The sequence below is a fragment of the Prionailurus viverrinus genome, chromosome E3, assembly GCF_022837055.1.
Source record: "Prionailurus viverrinus isolate Anna chromosome E3, UM_Priviv_1.0, whole genome shotgun sequence".
Taxonomy (NCBI): Eukaryota; Metazoa; Chordata; class Mammalia; order Carnivora; family Felidae; genus Prionailurus; species Prionailurus viverrinus.
Window position 1 is genome coordinate 38,604,289 of NC_062576.1, and position 21,225 is coordinate 38,625,513.

The window sequence follows — 21,225 nt, forward strand, 5'->3', positions numbered from 1 at the left end:
GAGGCTCACTTACTACCGGACATGTGTTTGTTCACTCCATGTGGAGAAGTGGACGCTGACCACGGTGGGGCGGGGGGGGGGGGGGGTCAAGAAGGACAAGAGGAGACAGATCTCTGCTTTGATTTGCCCACAAGGAGTCACTGACTCTCTCAGGAAGGTCTTGCCTTCTCTGTGTGTTCCAACTCCAGGGAGGTTCTTCAGATTTTGCTGTAGGGGACGTGACCATGTCATAAATGTGATATTGGAGCAGGAGCACCTGGGCCTGTGCAGTGTGACCTGAGCTCTGCAGTAGATGTCTACTGCTCCTTCTCCATGAATGCTGTGGATGATGGATGGATTGAGACTACACATGCCAGTAAAAATAGCTGGTCTGACGTCTCTGCGAAGAGCAAAAAACCGAAAACTGAAATGTGGATGGTTTTTTATCACATCAGTCTTAACCAGTGAACTGCGTGTGTGAGCTGTGAGAGCATCTTGGTTTATCTGTGAAGGACCTCATTGGCAAGACACCTGCTTGCCCAGTCTCTGTGAATTTAACCTTAATCTATTATTCAGAACCCTGGGGCTGCACACACACAGGGAGTTTCTACATGTTTACAGTCAGTAATGAGGCTAACGGTGTGGATTTGCCTACATGGGGGCAATTCATGGAGGATCTGTCCTGTTATCAAAAGGGCAATACTTTCCCTTTGAGGTCACTAGCTCCGGGGACCATCCTTCTGTGGCGTCACCGAGACTTTTTTCATGACTCTAAATAAATGGTCACTCTTTTATGTCCTTGTTATTTTTACTCAAAATTATTACAAGGAGGCTCCGTGGGCTCAGTCTGAGGAAGCGGCCATCCTTCTAGTTCATTACAGAAACGGGAAAGGTAGTATCTGTCTGTAGTTTAGACACTACATATTTATTATAACTGGGGTTTAATTGGTAGTGGTGATGGTTGCACAATTCTGTGAATATACTAAAATTCACTGAATTATATACACTTTAGATGGGTAAATTGCATGGTACGTAAACTCTATGTTAATAAAATTCTTACAAAATAAATAGTCTGATTCCAAAATGTGAATATGAAGTAAGTTTAAAAAAAACAAAAAACAAAACTCCAGGTTGTATCTCCATTTCCAGTTCCGTGTTTTTCCTTCTGTCAGAGGAAGCCTGTCCCATGGAGGTCGGCAGTTACCCTCACAGAAGAGTTCCAGCTGAGGGAGGGAGAGAGCCATCACTGGGACACCACCATGGTATTTGCTACAGGCAGGGTCCCTCAGTGAGTTCTGAAATTAGTAGGTAGAAGTTTAAGGAGAAGCAGGATATTTGCACAGCCTCCAAACACCCCCACCCCCCGATATTTATTGATTGCAAAGAGAAGAATAGTAACTCCACGGTGGAAAACCTGGTGGGCCCTGCCTCACTGGCTGATGAAGGCTGGCATGTCTATTAATAAGGCTCTCAGTGTCACGTGCATGCCCCCGCACCCTGCCTGCCGTGTGATGTATTGACAAGGGCACGTCACCTCTGTGGGGTTCTTCTCCCAACTCCTAAACCTTGGCCGACTTGTGAGATCACACTGGACAAGTGCAGATTTGAGGCCAGTCTACAGAACACATGACACCTGACCATGACACCGAAGGAGTGACAAGTCACCAAAGACGAAAGACAGAGGACCTGCCGCTGGCTGGAGGAGACAAGGAGATGCTAAATGCAGCGTGGGATCCTGGAACAGAAACCGGACACTCAGGGGAAAGCTGGGAAATCTGAGCCTGTAGCGCAGTTTAGTAGTTCTGTGCAGTGTTAATTACTTAGTCTTGATGAGCGCGCTGTGGTTGCTGTGAGGTGCAGACGTCTGCGGGAGCGGGGACTGACACGTGGTGGGGACGGTTGGGGACGACACGTGGCCTGCAGCTCTCTGGACTCTTTCCCACTCTGCGTAAGTCTGTTGTCTCACGATGTAAACGTCTAATGTATGTGTACTAACTTTTTACTGTAGTTGTGCTATTCTAATCATACTATGTAATATAAATATACCATGTTGACTGTATTTCTGTGATATATCACATGTGAATTGAACTGGAAGATGTGTCCAGCGTCATTTAACTGGTATTATCAGGCAGTAAAGTACTGCATGTAAATGAAATTTCCCCAAATAACCACACATTTTCTTCTTTTGACTTCCTGATGGAATATTTCCACAGCACAGTAATGATCTGCTTGCCTTATCAGCCTCCCTTAATAAACCCAGTGGTCGTTTAGGGCCCAGGAATCTGAGCAGGGTTCTATGACTCTGTGCTCCACGACTTTGAGATCTTACGTCTGATTTTTACAGGTTTTTGTTTTATTTTGTTGTTGTTTTGCCTCCCGTACTCTCAGACTGTGCATTTTCTGTTCTTAAAGCTTCTAAGTTGCCTTACTTCTTCTGTAACAATTTCTGTTTCTATTTTCCTCTAGTATTTTGTTTGCAGAAATCATCTACTTGGAAGTGTTCATGCTTCTGCTAACCCACTAGCTTCCACGATGCTGCACTGGCCCGCCAAGGATAGGAGAAGGCAGGTGACTTACTCCTGCTCCCTCAGAGGGGCCACATGCTCGGATAGGGTCCAGGGTGCTGCCACCTGGGCTTCAGCTCCCCTCTGTCATTTTCTAACTGCATAACTCTGGGCAAGTCCTTTCTCTTCTCTGCCTCATGTGTAGAAGGGAGCTGATCACAGTGTCTGCTTCCCGGTGCTGCTGAGGACTACCGGCAGAGAATGCAGAGCCCTGCATGGGCCTCAGGAAGTCTGTCTGTCTTTACCGTTGCACGTTGCACGTTCCTGTCTGCCACGCTCAGCCTGGGTTTCAAGTTTGGGAGCACGCGCTGCCTTTCTGGGTCCCAGGACAGCTCACTGAAGTCACACTCAGCAGGCCAAACGGGTGAAGCCAGGCCTTTCTGATATTTCCTCTTCGATTCTCAGAAAAGAGGTCTCCCTGCTCCCTTCCTTGACAGTTATGAAAAAGGACAGCTGTTGGCTTGGAAGTGATGTATCTCGTGAAGAGAGAGAGAGAGCCTTGAAGAAAAACCTGTTTTTTACCTCTATGACATGTATTCTGAACAGAATGGAGCATGTGTACATTGAAATGGGTTTAAAACAAATGCATTTATGCTCTAGTGTGTTGGAGAGGTAGTTATAATCTCCGCTCCAAAGCTGACGTCCATGCTGGGGCAGGAGCAGACATCATCTGGGAAAATGCAGAGTGTGTTCTTGGGTGTTCTCCAAGGGATCTCGGGTTTCCGAGGCAGCAGCCAGCACAACTCCTTCGCCCCTACAGCTCTGTTTTGGGGACCCTACCTGGTCTTAGTAAAGCTTCCTTTGGTGCCAGTTGCCAGCAGTGCCACTTAACCAGGAGGTGGTCATCTGCTTGGGTTACTTCAGGGGAGTGAGGCACAGGAGATCACAGTGCCAGAGTCATTCCTGGGTCCTCCCCGTGTTAGGAACGGAGGCCAGAGAACGGCTCTATGGTGGTCAGCGACCACGAACCTGCAGTCTGACTCCCCCTGTTGATGAAGCTTTGTGTCCCCAGAGCGGCTGCATGGTCTTTTACGAGGAGTAATTGTCAGGCATTTGGGACCCCAGACACTGTGCGGATAAGGACCTGGTTTTTGTGCATTGCTGTGCCCTCAGCACATCGGGATTCTCAATCCCGTATCGTCTAATCGGGCTGTTGGACACCTTGCCTCCCAAGGTGGTAAGGTACCCCAGAGAGTTCCCTGAAGTCCGAAATGCTCTTCCTAGTGAGTGAGGACTTCTCCGTAGGAGGAGAGCCGGGTGTTTAACGGGTGGGGAAACATCTCAGAGGTGTCTTGTGTGCTTCGCAAAAATCAGTTTAAGAGATGTTTTCACCCAGATGAACACGAAGCTGGAAAATAGTTAAAGAATCTGTGGGTGGTGGAGAGGGAGACAAGCCCACCTTCTGTGGCCTGCGGGGGGCTCCCTGGTGCAGAGGGGATCCTCACCACACAGCAGAAGGGAGTGTTCGGTTGTGAGGAAGTCTCCATCAGTGCACAGACTTCACTAAGGTTTTTTGTTTCATTTGTTTTAAAGATTTAATCAGTAAAATTGTCCCCCAAAAGCAAAGTAGATGAGGAAGAAATAGAAGGACAAAGAGCCACATTTTCAAAGCACAGTGAAAGGATCCTCTGGATCCATGCACTGCAAGTTCCTGGGGCTGCTGGTTCTGCCGCCCGCTCCTAGGGCCTACACTGCCTGCACGAAGCTGCTGGGGGGATGCAGAGGGACTAGTGAGCACTGTTCAGGCCACTGGGAGTCCCGACCACAGGGCCTGCTCTCTGCTGCTTGACGTGTGACTCTGACAAGCCCCCGAACCTCCCAGAGCACAGTCTCTAGAGCATGATGACCATTATGTCTGCACCTTTGCTCCCGGAGGTTCTTTTGTGGGCCGGCCACCTGACCTAACCTTTGTATTAGAACATTTTATTACGGGAGGGAACAGGCCCCGTGGCCTCTCTCTGTCACAGAGATGTAGACTTGGGTTGCCCAGTTGTCCCAGGCTCCTGAGATCAGCCAGTGCCCCTGGACACTCCTGGTCTCCACGGGCTTCTTCCAGCCCCTTCGCAGTCACCCTTTAGAGAGAGGGTGTGTGCCTGCGAAGCGTATCCAGGGACTCCTTCACAGAGGGTGTGTGCCCTCTGGTGTCCAGTAGGTTTGATAGCCACTGTTGCATATTTGTGGCTCTGAGTGCTTAAAACATCTTTCATGTGTGACGCCAGGGTGCCATGGGCAATGTCTGAGAAGCACAGGGCCTGTTTTTAAAGTACATGTTCTGTGCTTGAGGAGAGAAAAGTACTCAGGAACAAACGATGCCAAGAGATAATGAGGTTGGCTGCTCTGTCTGTGACAAGGACATTAAAGGACCAGATGTGCTGTCTTTAAAACCCGAGGTTTTACTGTTAAGGACCAGCATTTGCTGAGTGCTCACTGACGCTGCAGGCACAGCCCAGTGTGGTGAGCACATGTGCGCTCCCGCTCGCTCGTGCACAGTCCTCCCACGGGGCCAGGATGGGGCTCCCTCGTCCTGCTCAACTGTATTCTGGGAGGTCAGTAGCGGGAGACACAGTCCTGTTTCAGAAAGGAGGAAACAGGCCAGGGAGTCTCGTACCTATTACGTGTTAGAACCAGGATTTGGTCCATGATACGGCCTCTGATCACTGTGTTACACACCAGTAATCACTATAGTAACTTCTAGAAGCTAGCTAGAACTACTATTGTTATGCTACTTCTCTAGCCTTGAAGTTTAAAAAGTGGCCAGAGAGGTAGCTGTTACTCTTTCATTGTGTCTTCAAGAGGTTGGGGAAAGCCCCAGACCCTCAGGGTATGACCCAGCCTAGAGTCTCTCTGACCATCCCCTGAACCAGATTGTACCCCCCTCTCCCCCTAGGCTGCCAGTAGGCCTTTGTGGAACCAGTGTGGCCTTAAAGGAGCAGCCACCACTGCCGCTACCAGAGCCACTTACTCCCACCCTCACCCCACCACAGGACACCCTCGGGAATCCTGCTGGGCCTGTCGGAGGCCTGCTGCTTTGGTGTATATATCGCCACTTTACAAATGAATGTGAGTGTTCATACTTGTACATTGCATCAGATTCCCAGATGACACAACTCTTTAGAATCTTTATTTCTTTTATTTAATATAGTAGAGGCCTGAAATCTAACTTCAGATGTGATGTAAGTCATATCCTTGTCCTTGGACCCTAAATAATACTTACTTATTTATTTAGTTAGTTTAGTTTAGTTATTCTGAGGGAGAGAGAGAGAGTGTGAGTGTGCAGAGAGAGAGAATCACAAGCAGTCTCCGTGCTGTCAACATGTGAACCATGAGATCATGATCTCAGTAGGATGCTTAACCGACTGAGCCACCCAGGTGCCCCTAAATGATACTTATTTTAATTTTCTAAAATAACGTCTAGCCTTCTATAATGTATTCCAGTGTTTGACGGTGGTTAGTATGCTAGAAATTGTTCTAGAGTCCTGCTAGATCTGTCCTGCTGCCATTCTTCTTCTCCACCCACAGCCGTTAGTTGCTGTCTTGGTGGCGGCTGCCGGCAAGCAGGATCACGTCCATAGTAAGAGTAAGTCGGTGCAGCATGCACTGAGCGCCGGGAGCAAGGCCACGAGTCGCCATCTTCCTCGCTTAGTTCTTCCCACACGTCTGCAGCAGCCATCCCCACTCCTGTGTGTAGGGGAGAGGACTGAGGTCCGCAGTCTGAACAGGGAGCTCCACGCCCTGGCTGGGAGAGGCAAAGCCTGCCCTTTCTACTCCGCCTGTCCCTGCTGAGCCTCCGCCTGTCTTTTCTGGGTCAGCTAATTGCTCAAGCTTCGGAGAATTCCTGCGTCTGTAAACATGTCCCTCTGACTTTTCAGCCTGTTGTATACAAACAGCTCACCGTCACACACAGCCTGAGAAACTTGTGTAGGCTAGTGGCCGGTTTGTTGGCTTAATAACAGATCTATCGAGATCTAATTTACACTCACACAAAATGTACCCTTTTAAAGTAGACAATGTGGTGGGTTTCAGTATACTTGCAGGATTGTACAGCCGTCACCACAGTCCATTTTAGAACATTTTCATCACCTCCCAAAAGAAACTCCACATCCTTTAGCTCTCTCCCCATTCCTTCATCCCCTCATCCACTGATCTCCTTACTATCTCTATGAACTTGCCTTCTCTGGATATTGTATATACATGGAATCATGTAATAATGTTGTCCTTTGTGTCTGGCCTGTGTCACCTATCAGTGTTTTGAAGGCTCATCCATGTTGTAGCACGTGTCAGGGTTTCATTCCTTTTGATGGCTGAATACTCTTCCATCCTGTGGATGTTCCACACTTTGTTGATCCTTTCATCCATTGATGGACATTTGAGTTGTTTCTTTTTCGCTGTTATGGATAGCACTGCCCTGAGTGTTCACGTACCAGTCTGTGTGGTCGTGTTTCCGTTTTTCACTTGGCCAGTTTGTTTTTAATTCATGCTCAAGTGGCTCAGTAAGCCTTTAACTTGGTTAAAACCATTCGGCGCCACAACCAATTGCACCTGATAGACTTGATTGGATTACAGGTTGTGGCTGTGCTTTCTGGGTGTGTTCCTACGGCATGTGTTTTTCTTGTAGACCTGCCCTTCGTGCGGAATCACGTTCGCCCCCAAATCGGAAGCTGGTGCAGAAGGAGGAGCGGTCCAAAACGGCTGTCAAGAGGAGCATAAAAACAGCACCAAGGTAACAAGCTCATGGCTGTTCTTTCCGTCAGCTCCTCTCCCGGTGCATCCACCCTTGGTGACATTCCTGTCTTGTCGGCTTCTCACTTCTGAGAATAATTCCCCGTGGGCGACACCATTCCATATCTTCTCGTCCTTTGGGTTTTGACTAGACCAGTAAGATCGGGTTGGAGAGTCAGGACTCACCCTTGTGAAGTGGAGTAATCACATGCCTGCCTTCGCAGGCACTCAGAGCTTCAAGATGCGGACTGCTGTAGCCAGGGAAGGTCTGTGGGGCCAGAGCACGGGGCAGAACATGCACATGCAGGAACACGAGGGGGCTCTGCAGGAGCAGAGATGTGTGGTGAAGAGAGGCTTGGGGTCAGGGCTGGCAGCGAGGACACTGCCACTGAAGTCTCACCCAGAGACAGAGTCAGGACCGCAGAGGAAGGGAGGACAAGCACCAAACCGGGAGCCCTTTGAATACAGCTTATAAAGGCTGACTCTCCCGGGAGGTCTGTTATCCTCCGCCCTCCCTCTGATCGATCCCCATACCGTATCCACCGCCCCAGGCCCCCCCACTCCCCGCCCCCGCCGCTTCCCCCACAGCCCTCTGCAATGCCGATTCTGTGGTTGGCAAGCTCCGAGAGCCTCAACTCTTCCTTGGCCTTCTCTCCACCTCCTTACTGGTCCTTCCCACGATGTCACCTTCCTGGCTGCCTCGACTCCTGGAGGTGCAATTTGACAAAATAGCGGGGGTGGGGAGAAGCGGGTGGGTGGAGAGGTCGAGCGTCAGATCAGAACAGAGGTGTGAGGGTGCTGGTCAGTCGTGCGGCAGGGCTGGTGTGGTGGAGGCCGGGATGGAATAACACTGTGACATGCCTGCACTTCAGCCTCTGTGTCTGCCTCCCACCCCCCTTGTCTTGAGGCAGGCTCCTGGAGCTCCTAATTCCAAAACTCAAAATGGACTTCTGAGTCCTCCCCACGAAGAGAAGCTCACCAACAGTCAGACCTCCCTGTGTGAGATCTTACAGGAAAAGGGAAGGTGGGCAGGAGTGAGCTTGGACCAGTCAGCTCTCCTTCCACTGAGATTCAAGAACATCCGGGAGAAAACAGACGCCCATTTTGTTGATGTTATCAAAGAAGACAGGTAAGTATCAGCCATTCCCAGTGAAAGTGAAGGTTTGCAGGTTTGTAGGTAGAGGTCTCTCCCCTTTTCTGAATTTGCTGATCCCCATGTGTTTGCCCTCCACTGTCAGTAATTTATTTTGAAGTAATTTGAAACTTGCAGAAAAGTTGCATGGATAATACAAAGAATTCTCCTTCTACTCTTTGCCCAACTTACCAACTTGTAACATTTTACTATGTTTGTTTTATTCTCTCTCTCCTTCTTTATCTCTCTATGAAATTTATGTTTTATTTTTTTTGGAACCATTTGATAGTAAGTTGGATACATCATGCCCTTTGCCCCTAAATTGTGTATTTCCTAAATACAAAGATGTTCTTTTACATAACCATGGTTCCTAAATTCAGGAAATTTAGCACAGATGGAATATTTTATCTAATCTACAGTTCATATTCCAGTTTGACCAGAAATTTTGGCCACAGAAATGATATGTCCTTCTCAGGTTCCCTATCCAGAGGCACACGGCGCCCTTTGTCTTCCATCAATGGTAGGGATTCTGAGTACCCAGGCTGGTGCTGTTGACTTCTCCAGTCTGTAGTTATTGTCTCCTCGAGACTAATAAATGGGACTTGAAGACCACACACGTACTCCATTCCTCATCAGACTGCCCTAGATTTCATCTCCTTTGATGGTTCTTGCCTGGAACGGTCTTTGCTCTGGTGGTGCAAAGTGTCAGTTTTCCTACCTCGGCACCGACTGCACACTTCTCATTAGGCCCTTGGCCTACCGCAGGGAAGAAGAGCCCCTCCTTACTTACTACTTTTTGCGTCCATCTGTTGCCAGCCTGGACTCAGGGAGTCCTCTTGGATTTCATAGGATGCAATCTCACCACTGGCCTTATTATGTGTGATGCTCCAGTTGTCCTGAATCTGCCAGGCAGAGCGCCCCTCGGGCTGGGCCCCATGTCCTTTTGACACCCCCCTATCCTTTGTTTTTCAAAGTTTCTGGCACCCTTTTCTAGCACAACAGGATATTCCAGGCCCATTTTATATCTCCTCTGACCCTGCTCAAGAATCGGCTATTTCTCCAAAGAGCCTTGCCTCCTTTCAGTGAAGAATGGTATTCAGATATGTTAGTTGTTAATGTCTGATTAATGTCCTTGTAGCCAAAGATGTACTCTATGTGATTTTGGTCCTTTTACATTTATTGATACTTGTTTTATGGTCTCACATGGGTCTCTTTTGGTGAATATACCATGTGCACTTGAAAAGAATATGTTCTGCATTTTTAGGATGTTATGACCCATAAACACAAGTAGGTCCCAGAGGTTGGCAGTATTAGATCATCTGTGTTTTACTTTTTGTCTATTATTCTATTATCGTGAAGAGAGGGATTTTTAAATCTGTCACCGTGACTGTGGAATTGTTGGTGTCTCTTTTTAGTCCTGACAGTATATGTTTCAAGTATTTTCAAGCTCTTTTTGTTTTAGGTATATACACGTGTATGAGTGTTATAAATTCCTGGTGAATTGGTCCTTTTGTCATTTTGAAGTGTCCCTCTTTATCCCTGGCAATACTGTGTCTTAAAAACCACTTTATCTGATACTAATGTAGTAACTCTAGCCTTCTTGTTCTTACTGTTTGCCTGGTATATCAGTTTCCATAAAAAAATTTCAACCTGTCTTTATATTTGAAGTGTGTCTCTTGTGGGTCTTACTTTTTTTAAATCATTCTAAAAATCTCTGCCCCTTAATTCCATTTTAATATATTCACTGGCTTTTTAGCCATACTTCTTTGCATTATTTTATTTTACTTTTTGGTGGTTGCCTTAGAACTTACAGATAAGCATCCTTGAATTTTTATAGTCTTCTTATGGTTAATGTTGTATCATTTCACTTTATGTTTTTTTTAAGTTTACTTATTTATGTAACTAATCTCTATACCCAGTGTGGATGGACCCCAAACTCATGACCCCAAGATCAAGATTCACATGCTCTTCCAACTGAGCCAGCCAGGTTCTGCTGTATCATTTCACTTAACATGTAGACATCCTATAGCTGTATAGATTCATTCTTCTCTTCCAACCCCTTATGCTGTAGTTTTTACATGTGTTACATTTACATGCATTATAATCCCAGCCTCTAATGCCATTCTCTTGGTAATCTCACATTGGTCTCCACTGATGACTTTTCTGTTGAGTTGGATCATATTTTCCTGTTTCTTTGCATGTTGTGTAATTTTAGATTGTGTCGTGCTTAGAAAATCTGGATTCTGTTGTATTACTCTGAAGAGTCTCAATTTTTCCTTTCTTTCTTTCTTTCCCTCTTCCCTCCCCTTCCCTCTCCTTCCTCCCTCCCTCCCTCCCTCCCTCCCTCCCTTTCTTCCTCCCTTCCCTCCCTCTCTTCCTTCCTTCCCTCCCTTCCTCCCTCCCTCCCTTCCTTCCTTCCCTTCCTCCCTCCCTCCCTTCCTCCTTCCCTCCCTTCCTTTTTCCCTCCCTCCCTTCCCTCCTTCCTCCCTCCTTTCTTCCCTCACTTCCTGCCTCCCTTCCTTCCTTCCTCCCTCCCTCCCTCTCTCCCTTCCTCCTTCCCTCCCTTCCTCCCTCCCTTCCTCCCTCCCTTCCTTCCTTCCTTCCTTCCTTCCTTCTTCCCTCACTTCCTCCCTCCCTCCCTTCCTCCTTCCCTCTCTCCCTCCTTCCCTCCCTTCCTCCCTCCTTCTGTTCTTTCCTTCCCTTCCTTCCTCCCTCCCTTCCTTCCTTCTTTCCTCCCTCCTTTCTTCCCTCACTTCCTCCCTCCCTTCCCCCCTCTCTCTCTTCCCCCCTCCCTCCCTCACTTCCTTCTTTCCTTCCTCAGGCAGTTCACTTCCGTAAACTCAGACACCAAACGTTGCCTCCCCTGGGGTAGGCAACTGCTCTTTTTTTTTTTCCAGCCTGAATCAGGCTGCTCAGAGTCTGCTGTGCATGTGCACACCTCAAGCGTCAGCCAGAGACTTGAGCAGAGCTTATATGGTGAATGTGGGGGTGCCCCTTCTCTATTTTTTTTCCTCTGGGATTTTCAACCTCATTTTCTCAACCATAAGCCCCCAAACATTGTTTCCTGATTTTCCAAGACAGCGAGATTGTGGCTTTTCTATCTGAGTTTTAGCCATCCTGCATGTGTTGCTGACTAATGGCGGTCTTCAGGCCAAAAAAAAAAAAAAAAAAAAAAGGGAAATTAAGCTGGTGCTGTTCCCTTCTTCCAAGTCTGACTCTCCTCCATCTTCTGTCTGCTTTGGTTAGTCTGTACTGCCTTCCAGGAGTCATTTTTATAATCTTGTCCAGGGTTTATTGTTATCTGAGAGGGGATTGGTCCAAAAGGAGCTAATCTCTGTTCCCAGAGATGGAACTTCTCAGTATTAATTTCAGAGGAACAGCACGGCTTCTGGCTGTGTGGATCCTGTCCCTTGACTCCTAACTGTGGCCGTTGCACATCGTCCTTATAGCCGCTGTGTTGATTTTCCTCTGTCTACACTTCCTGAGTGGAAGGGATGACGAGGGTCAACATTTGGGGTGGAATTTTCTCTCTTCTGAGTGTACGAGTATAGTGAGGTCCTGAGCACCTGTCACAGAAGGAGAGAGTCCACTGTGCTTCAGGGACAGGAGGGAGCGTGCCTATGTGAACCCCACTGTGTGTCAGGCACATGGGAGGGACTGTATCTGTTTTATCTGATTTAATTGCAGAAGTTATTGTCTGAGGGAAAGAGACTACACTCCCTGGTTGTATTTGCCTTCTGAAAACATGTCAACACTCTCTTAAATTTATAGTAATTTTCTGCAGAATAAAAAGGATTTTAGTATTTGCTAGCAACCCACAAAAGAATGAGAGTCACATAAAGCAGGTTTGATTTCTCTGCTATTAAAATCCTTGAGTGTTATTTTTCAGGTTTCACACGCAATCTGCCTATGTGACAATAGCACCCCAGTTACACTAACTCTGTAAACAGTTTTGTGATAACAGCCTGTCTGCTGTGACAGCGGTACTGACTGTCAGAGCTCTGAATGGCAGGACAGCAGCTCCGAGTGAGGTTTTCATCAGAAGCCTTGGAATCAGCCTAAGTCTTCTCAGTACAGGATGTCTGCCGCTCCAGAAGCAGTTGTTTTCTAGCACAATAGAGCTGCCTTCTTCCTCAAACGCTGAGAGATGTTTCCAGAAGCAGGGTTCTCACGATGTATGCTGTAATGACAGTGGGCAGCCATTGTTTTTTTGGAGAGTAAACACAACATGTGTTTTAGAAATACAAAGCACTTTCCAGACTTGTGTGTGTCCTAAGGGAGTGGTCTGGCGGGGTCTATCACTTAGTGACCCTCAGACACTGTTTTTGTGACATGCTTGGGGAACGGTGTTGGGGCAGCAAATTGCGGTCTTCTGATAAAGTCAGCACAATGACTGTGCGCAGTGTTGATCAAATGCATTTTTCGTTTCTTCTAGCCTGATGAAGGATTATTTTTTCAAGCCACCCATCAATCAGTTCAGCTTGAACTTCCTGGATCAGGAGCTAGAGCGATCCTATCGGACCAGCTATCAAGAAGAGGTGCGTTTCCCCTCATACTTCTATGAAAGAAATGTATTGTTTGTGCTGGACAGTTTGCTATCAGCCTTGTGCTTTGGCAGACTTTTTTTTTTTTTTTTCGCCTTGAGTGACAGGACACTGAAGGCTACTCCTGATTTCTCACAGTCTGTAAGCCCCAAGCTGCGTCTGCATGTGAATTTATCCACACAGGGAAAACAACCCCGATCTTTCTGTGCTCCATCATTTAGCATCGCAGGCATGTCTTTTCTGGGCCCCCTGCTCATTGCTGGCTGGCATTGCCCTCGTTTTCTCCCTCCTTCCCTGGGACTCTCTAACACTCCATGCGTGTCACTTTGCTATGTTTACCACAGCACCCTGACGTTTCAGATCCTGTCTGTCCCCACCATTAGGTTGTGAGCTCCCAGCGCCTGCACAGGGCCAGGCCCCGACCGGGCGCTTGACTGAAGGCATGAGCATCTTACTATCTGTTGATGTGCCCATGCTTTCATCTGCTGCAGCTTCAGTCCCTGCCTCTTACGGCTGACATGAAGCCAGCTGTCGCACACCCTGAACCTGGGACCCAGCATTCAGTGGAAGCTTCCAGAAAATGGCTTCTGTTACACGGCTTCACAGACACAGAGTCGTTGCCTTTGCCAGTCCATAACCCACCTTTCAGGCTCAGTATGTAACGTGCTTGTGAGAACTTACTGGTTTGTAATTGCTTGCTGTGTGACCTGGGGCAAGTTTCTTAACTGCTCTGTGCCTTAGTGTCCTCGTTAAAAGCGATAGTAGAGATGGCCTGCCTTAAAGAACTTACACCTATACTCGGTCCAGGGTGGGCAAGTACTCAACAAACGTTGGCTTTGTCTTTCATCTAAATCCTACTCTGTGGCCATCTGTCGCAGCTCTGGTTCACGCCTCCCGCCTCCCCTCCTTCCCACACACAGGTTATAAAGAATTCTCCCGTGAAGACTTTTGCCAGCGCCACCTTCAGCTCCCTCCTGGATGTGTTTCTGTCGACGACAGTGTTTCTGATTCTGTCCATCACCTGCTTCCTGAAGTACGGGGCTGCTTCCATGCCTCCCCCGCCCGCCGCCCTGGCCGTCTTCGGTGCCGCCCTGCTGCTGGAGGTGCTGTCCCTCGTGGTCTCCGTCAGGTAAAGGCCCACCTGCAGGGCTCTTTCCGGCCTTTAGCCTGTAGCTCCCTCTGCTGGCTCCATAGTTTATGGCTGTGTAGTTGGCTTGCGGCTCCGCTGACCCGCCTCCTGCCAGAGGCCCCTGCAAGCTCTCCTTCTGGGCGACTGGTCCTGTCCCCTCCCCTCCTCCAGCTCCACTGCACAGCATCCTCTCCGCAGACCACGGCCCTCAGCAGAGGTGAGCATCTTCCTTACCAGAGGGGGTCCATGTCTTCTGCAGCCCCACAGCTGCCAGCCAGCCCCTGGGTCTCCCAGCTCAGAGACTTCAAGAGAGCAAGTGGAAAGACAGGGAATTAGAAAGGGAAGAGAAACAGGACAGAAGCGTACGGGGCTCACGTAGTGGGTGGCCACTGGAAAATCAGTGGGTGCCTCTTCTAGATGTGAGAGCAAAACTTCCAAAATGTTAGTAGGAATCATAGGCTTCCATCTCCACCAGCTTGGGTCAGGTAGTGCTTTCTTAGGACACGGAAAGCATGAGTGGCCAGAGGAAGAAGACATAAGTTAGGCCTCATCAAAATTTAAAGCCTCTGTGTTCCAGAGAACACCTGTTGTTTCTCGGGTCTGACTGAAAGGAGCCTGCAGGCGGGAGAGTATTTGCCAACTGCAGCTGTGGTGAGGGTCTGCCATCTGGAATGTAAGCTCAGTAATGAAAAGACAAGCAACCCATTTAGAAATGGATAGAAGGTCTGAATGGATAGCAGGGACCCCTCAGGGAAGGTAGGCCCTCAAGACCCATTCAGCCCGATGTTGGGGTTCAGCCCAGCACCTGGGGACGCTCACAGCCGCTCTGCATATTTCCGACTAGATGCAAATGCACAGGGTACTCTGTTCACACGCACACCCTCTACTCTCCCCCGTCTGCCTCCTGGGCACCGAGACCACGTCCTCTGTCCAGTCCTGTCAGTCTCACCTGGCAGTCCCTCTGCTAATTGCCCCCAGAAGCTAGATGTAAAACAGAAACGGGGAGAAGGGCCCTGACCTCGAGTGTCTTCTCTGCTTCCCCAACACCCCAGGACAGGAAACGGCAGCCTCGGGCCTAGCCCTCAGGCTTCTGAACACTAGGCCCCTGCCGCTCCGCTTTGGAGTATATGGTCTGGATCGCTCTCCCCATCCCCATGCTCACCATCCCCTTATTCCCCCACCCCGGCCCCTACCCCTGGGGCTCTCCGCTGAGGGCCTTGTCTGGCTGCCGGAGGCCTCACACTTGACCTTCATGTCTCCTCCAGGTTGAGGTAACTGCAGGGTGCATCTGCGCTCTCCACCCAGATTCCCCACCAGGACTGAGCCACGCTTTGCTGAGCCAGGGATTCCTCCCTACGGGCCCCTGCAGGGCGGCTCTGCACCCCTTACTGAGCTGCCTGGGAACTACTCCCAGATCAGCTCTGCTTCTGGGATCCCAAACCAAGGCATCTTCAGGCCCCTGGTTTGTCTTTTCCTTTTTAATCACGTACTAGAAATTCACTCGTGTAAGTGTACAATTTAGTGATTCCTGGTAAACCTACAGAGTTGTGCAAATATCACCAGATAATTTTAGAACATTTCTGCCACCCCAAAGAAAACCTGGTATCCACCTGCAGTGGGTCTCCTAGCACTCCCTGCCCTGGGCCCGGGTTTTTGTGTGACACAGGTCCTGGCAGCTAGAGAAGGCTCCTGCTCGCTCAGAGGCCAGCGTTGTCTCCATGCCTTTTTAAAAAGCCCTTTACACCACTGTTCCCTGTTCCACTGGAGCTAGTTCTACAGGGTCTGGGCTAACCTGGAGACTGCCAAGGGCTGTAGGCCACAAAGATGCCAGGCCTGGCTGCACCCCGGTGGGCTCTGGGCCTGGCACACCCACGTGCTCTGCAAGCACCTTCAAATGAGGCGGCCACCCCTCCTGAATGACCACTGGTGTGACCTTAAAAGTCCACTTCGCCCGTATCATCAAAGCTTGGGAGGGGTCGGGGACTTGATGGAGCTCCTCTCGCCATGCAGAGGGCATTTTTAGGATCCCAGGTCAACAGGAGCCCTGTGCTGCAGAATATGTGGGTGCCCCAGGGAGGCCGGTTCTGCAGCTGCTCTGGTGGCTGGCCTAACCCTCCTCCACAAGCCTTCCTGCATCACAGTCACAGCCCATCCTTGCACTCCCTTCATTTTGTGCTGAGCCCAGGCGGGCATGAGCACAGTGAGTCTCATCCTCAGAGCTCTGCCATCCTGGGGACCTTCATGAAGGGCCTGTCGGTCCTGCCTTCTCCCTCTTGGAACTTGGCTCCCTCTGCCTCCTCATGGGGCTTATGTATTCTGCCTTTGAGCATATTTGTGGTTAGTCTTGGAAATATTCCCAGGACTCCATTATCCATTTGAGTGTCAGGAGGCCAGACCCATCCAGGCCCTAAAAGGGTCAGACAGGGCCTGTCCGGCTCCATGTGGAAAATGACCAAGATTTGCGGTTTCCTGGTAGAGGTCAAGCGTACGTGCCCGTGGCTGCTGCGCTGAGGTGTCCGTGACAGAAGGCACGGGCACCTGGCTGTGTGGCAAAGGTCTTAGAGGGGAACTTTTGGTGTCAAAGCTGAGCAACAGTGCCTGCACCACCACAACCCCCCCACCTTCCCCCCCCCCCCCCCCCCCCGCCAGAGGTGAGGATAGTGGGTCTGTCCCTTCTCCTCCTCGCTAGGGCCAGGCTTCAGAGAGAGGGTCCATGTGTGTGGGTCTCCCTCCCAAGCTGAACCCCGGTGGCCCTCCTCCATCTCCCCCTGCTGGCATCCAGGTACTGGCCCCTCACCCCAAACCGTTCTTCCTCTAGAACAGCGGTTCTGCGCCCCACATACTTGCTTTCCTTTCTTTATGAAGATTCTTTTTGTGATGTCCACATCACCATCCTGAAATACAGCCTACCTACCCATACACACAGTTTCAGAAGGGCCCATGAAATGCCCTCACTCTGACACGAAGGAGAAAAGTCAAGAAAGCCATTAAAAATAAAATACATCAAGTACATAGTGCTTCACCTTGTATTTGCCAGGGCGGCACCACCGGGGAAGTCATAACAGAGTCATCAGCTGTGTCCTCAGGTGTGCGATCGCCACAAAGGGACCCCTAGAGGTGTGCGGGTTTGGTGGCATGGTGCTGTGAGCTGGGTTGCAGCCTCTGACCTGATTTCTGAACTGCTGAGTGAGCCTTGCTGAGGCCCCAAACAAAGCCAAGGGCACTTCACACAGTAGTCCATTCCTGGAAGATAACTGCGATAGTACCACCCAGAAACCACTTTCTGTTTAAAAACGAGATATAACTAGGCTCTAGGCTGAGGTCAGCAGCAGCAGGTTTTTCGCCTCTGTGGGTGTCCAGGGGGCAGGTGGCCGTTGTGCGGAACGCAGGGTAGAGCCTCCCCTCCCTGGCTCCTGCGCACTAGATGCCAGCAGCACCCCTCAGTCCCCGTGGCAACCAGAAAGGCCCTGCCAAATCCCCAAACACCTCCAAAGTGCCCAGCCCCTGGACCCCTACCCTGGCAGGCTGGGACAGCAGGTGGGGCCTGTTCATGTTCTCGTGCCTGGTTCTTCCATGCTCCTTTGAGACCCACAGAAGCTTATGCTTGGCTTTCTACAAACACGTGTTATAAGGAGGCAACAAATGACCTTCGAATAAGGTCTGATGAGCTGAGCAAGTCGAGTTCCCTTGGTACCTTCCAGAGGTGAGGGGCCAGGGCTCTGCGGCCCCCACACCCACGGCAGCAGCCTGTGGGTCTCCTGCCCTCATCTTCCCCGGCAGGCTGACCTGCCTGCAGACACCCCTTTTCTCCTTGTCCCAGGATGGTGTTTTTCCTGGAGGATGTGATGGCTTGTACCAAGCGCCTGCTGGAGCGGATAGCTGGCTGGCTCCCGCGCCATTTCATTGGGGCCATCCTGGTGTCACTCCCTGCTCTCGCCGTCTATTCACATGTCACCTCTGAATTTGACACCGACATACACGTAAGTAAAGGCCTGGTGCCTGTTTCTGGGCTCTTTCGCACAACTTCGTGTTTTTTTTGTGTGTGGTTTTTTTTGTGTGTTTTTTTTTTTTTTTTTTTTTAAATAAGTCTGATGACTTGGGACAGCAGTTTAAATATAGGCCTCTAAAGAGGGACAAACTCTTTGTCACCACCTTATGCTTGTCTTCTGAAAAGACTTGCCTGAAGCAGTCAGGGAGGTGAGCACGTGGCCTGTCACTGACCACAGTCAACAGGGCTGGGTACGCGGCTGCCCTGCCCGGTTGACATGTGCCCTCTCCAACCTCACCTGCTCTTTGCCGAGTTCCAGATGAGCTGTTTGCTTACATGTTTCACCAAGCAGCATCAGCCCCACGTTTCCAGACAAGTACAAGATAACATGCTCGTCTGTAGGACCAGCACAGCTGTGTGACTGGCCCCTGGATCGGCTGCTGTTGATCAGGGAGGAGCTTCCTGGTTAGACCCCAGAAGGAGTGAATTAATGCCCTTGTGGAAGGTCATGTTTTTGGTGAAAGCCAATGTGACCCGAGCTGGGTGGGCTGACTGCATTTGATACCCCAAATTACATTTCTGCTGGCACCTAGCGGGATGCCTGAAGGAAGGCTTCTTAAAGGTAACCACTTACACGGCGGTGGTTTTCAGACTGGTGGCCTGCCTTCCCTTTCCTCTGGCGTGACTCATGCCGTTCCCACACATCTGGAGAACTTTGGTGCTAGTGCAGACTTGCAGCCTAAAGCTCTGGGCAATTAACGCGACAGAGTGCCATCCGTCCCTGAAACTGCCAGACATTAAGCGATTTTTATTTTGAAAGAAAGATAAGTGAGTGAATCCTTTGATGGCAGAACAGGAGTGAGGCCAAGGCGGGGCGGGTCACTGACCACGCTGGCCCCTTGTTACAGTTCACCGTGTTCGCGGGCTCCGCCATCCTGACCGCTGTCGTGCACTACTGTAACTTCTGCCAGCTCAGCTCCTGGATGAGGTCCTCCTTAGCCACCGTCGTCGGGGCTGGGCCGCTGCTCCTGCTCTACGTCTCCCTTTGCCCGGACAGGTACGTCCACCACCACGGTCTGAGTCTGGCACCCTCGCCGGCTGGGACCCCTTTCCCGACCTCACCTGTGTCTTTCACATCTGAGGCGATGCCCTCTCCCTCTGCTCTAACAGGTACTATCACAGCACGACAGCTCTCACCAGACACAACATACCCCAAGACTAATATGCAAGAGAAAGAAAAGATAATTTTTGGCAATGTAGTACGTATTTGCATATAGACATGCTTGGGTGACTACCCCTGCCCCAGAGGACAGAATGCATTAAGCTTGTGCTTGAACTTCCTTACACTGGAGAAGTAGGGCCAGAGGCTGTTGCATACGAGCCCATCAAGAAAGTGAAGGAATCAAGGAATAGGTAGACCAAAAATGCAAAGAGGAAGCCGGTTCCAACTTTGTTTGAGTAGGGGTAATGTACCCAGACAGACTGCAGGCTGCTGAAGGAGAGGGAGTGAGGGGGTATGGTGCTGTTGCCGGCGACCTGGGCCTTATTTATAAATATTGACTCCCTGTCGTGACACACATCATGACATGAAACAGAGTACTGACTAGTCACTGGAAATATATCTTTTGTCTTGAAATCCTCCCACATTTGAAGAATACTTTTCATTCCCAGGTATTCAAATGGCCTTCAAAACCCTATCACTGGTAGGCTCCAAGAAATAGATTGGACGGTGTGGGAAAAGAAAGAAGAACTGTGTGGAAGACCCCAAGGGATGGGACCAGTTCTTGCCATTATGCTATGAAAAATTAACAAATAGAAATATAGAGGATGGCAGTGATTTGTGCTGTATTTAAAACATTCTATGTTAATGAAATCCAGTAAGATCCCTGTCTTTATTTTGTCCTACTAACCAAATAATGTTTGATTCTTAGTGTGTTAAAAACATGTCTCCTGTTGATCACTGCGCATTTGCAGCTGGTTTTGTGGCTATTAGCCTTTTTCAGCTAGCTGTGTAGTTGGAAAAACAGTGTTACCTTAGATAGCAGAATGCTCACAGTGATTAACTTAGAAATTTCCGATAATGTCCTTAAGCCATTAAGCATTAAACTTCTCCTAAATATTGGACTTTTTTTGGTAACTGCGTATAAAAACATTTTACTGTTAGCACATATTAAAGAACCACCTTTTATAATTACAGTGGGTTTAGGCCAGTAGACTATCTCAAAGTTATACAGGGCGTTCCTTCATTGTGCTTTGCAGGACATCTAACATTCCTGGTTCCTCAAATTACTGGGACAACCAGAGGGAGCCCAACAGTTTAGAAATGCCCCTAGGAATGGCATTATTGTTCCTGAGAGCCATTGCTGTAATAAGTTCAGAAGTAGACAATGATCTAGTTTGTTGCAATAGCAGATGAAACTGCCATCGTGTACCTGTGGACTTGACCAGAGCAGTGGTTGGTAACGGACAGAGTAAGCACCCTTCTCAGTTTATTTCACATAATAATGACGACATGAAAGACTCTCTCAAGTTCTCTGCAAATTAAGATCAAAAGGGAATTTTAAGTAAAGCTGTCCTTCGGCATCTGAAAGGAAACCTTAATAAATAGTTAAATTGGGGCGCCTGGGTGGCGCAGTCAGTTAAGCGTCCGACTTCAGCCAGGTCACGATCTCGCGGTCCGTGAGTTCGAGCCCCGTGTCGGGCTCTGGGCTGATGGCTCAGAGCCTGGAGCCTGTTTCCGATTCTGTGTCTCCCTCTCTCTCTGCCCCTCCCCCATTCATGCTCTGTCTCTCTCTGTCCCAAAAATAAATAAACGTTGAAAAAAAAATTTTAATAAAAAAAAAATAAATAAATAAATAAATAGTTAAATTACTTTAAGCAGAACACAGTGTACATTTTCCTTTCTGAAGGTATGGCCGTCTGGAATCAGGGTCATTATAAAACTCTCTCCCAAGAGCACGGGATTCGTCATGCCTTTTAACCTTTTAAGAGAACCACCACAGATCCCCCATCAGCCGTTCACAATGTCCTTCAGTCACTGGTGCCGGGCTTTTCCACTGGGACCAGAGTGATCAGGGACTACTTCCATCACCTTTGTCCAGAATTCAAAGAGCAGATGTTGGGGTGCGGCTGGCATCCTGAGTCTCCCCTGCACCCGGTAGTCCTCCCTA

At 49.3% G+C, this 21,225-nt stretch overlaps 1 protein-coding gene across 1 annotated transcript in view; it reads left to right on the plus strand.

The window, feature by feature from the left end:
- ADCY9 (adenylate cyclase 9) overlaps positions 1 to 21,225 on the plus strand; it is a 120,722-nt gene that overhangs the window by 91,355 nt on the left and 8,142 nt on the right. Inside the window, exons 4-9 of the mRNA XM_047838971.1 lie at positions 7,159 to 7,263; positions 8,174 to 8,391; positions 12,830 to 12,932; positions 13,859 to 14,067; positions 17,888 to 18,047; positions 18,964 to 19,112. Coding sequence (XP_047694927.1) covers positions 7,159 to 7,263; positions 8,174 to 8,391; positions 12,830 to 12,932; positions 13,859 to 14,067; positions 17,888 to 18,047; positions 18,964 to 19,112 — 944 coding nt within the window. The remainder of the gene's footprint in view (positions 1 to 7,158; positions 7,264 to 8,173; positions 8,392 to 12,829; positions 12,933 to 13,858; positions 14,068 to 17,887; positions 18,048 to 18,963; positions 19,113 to 21,225) is intronic.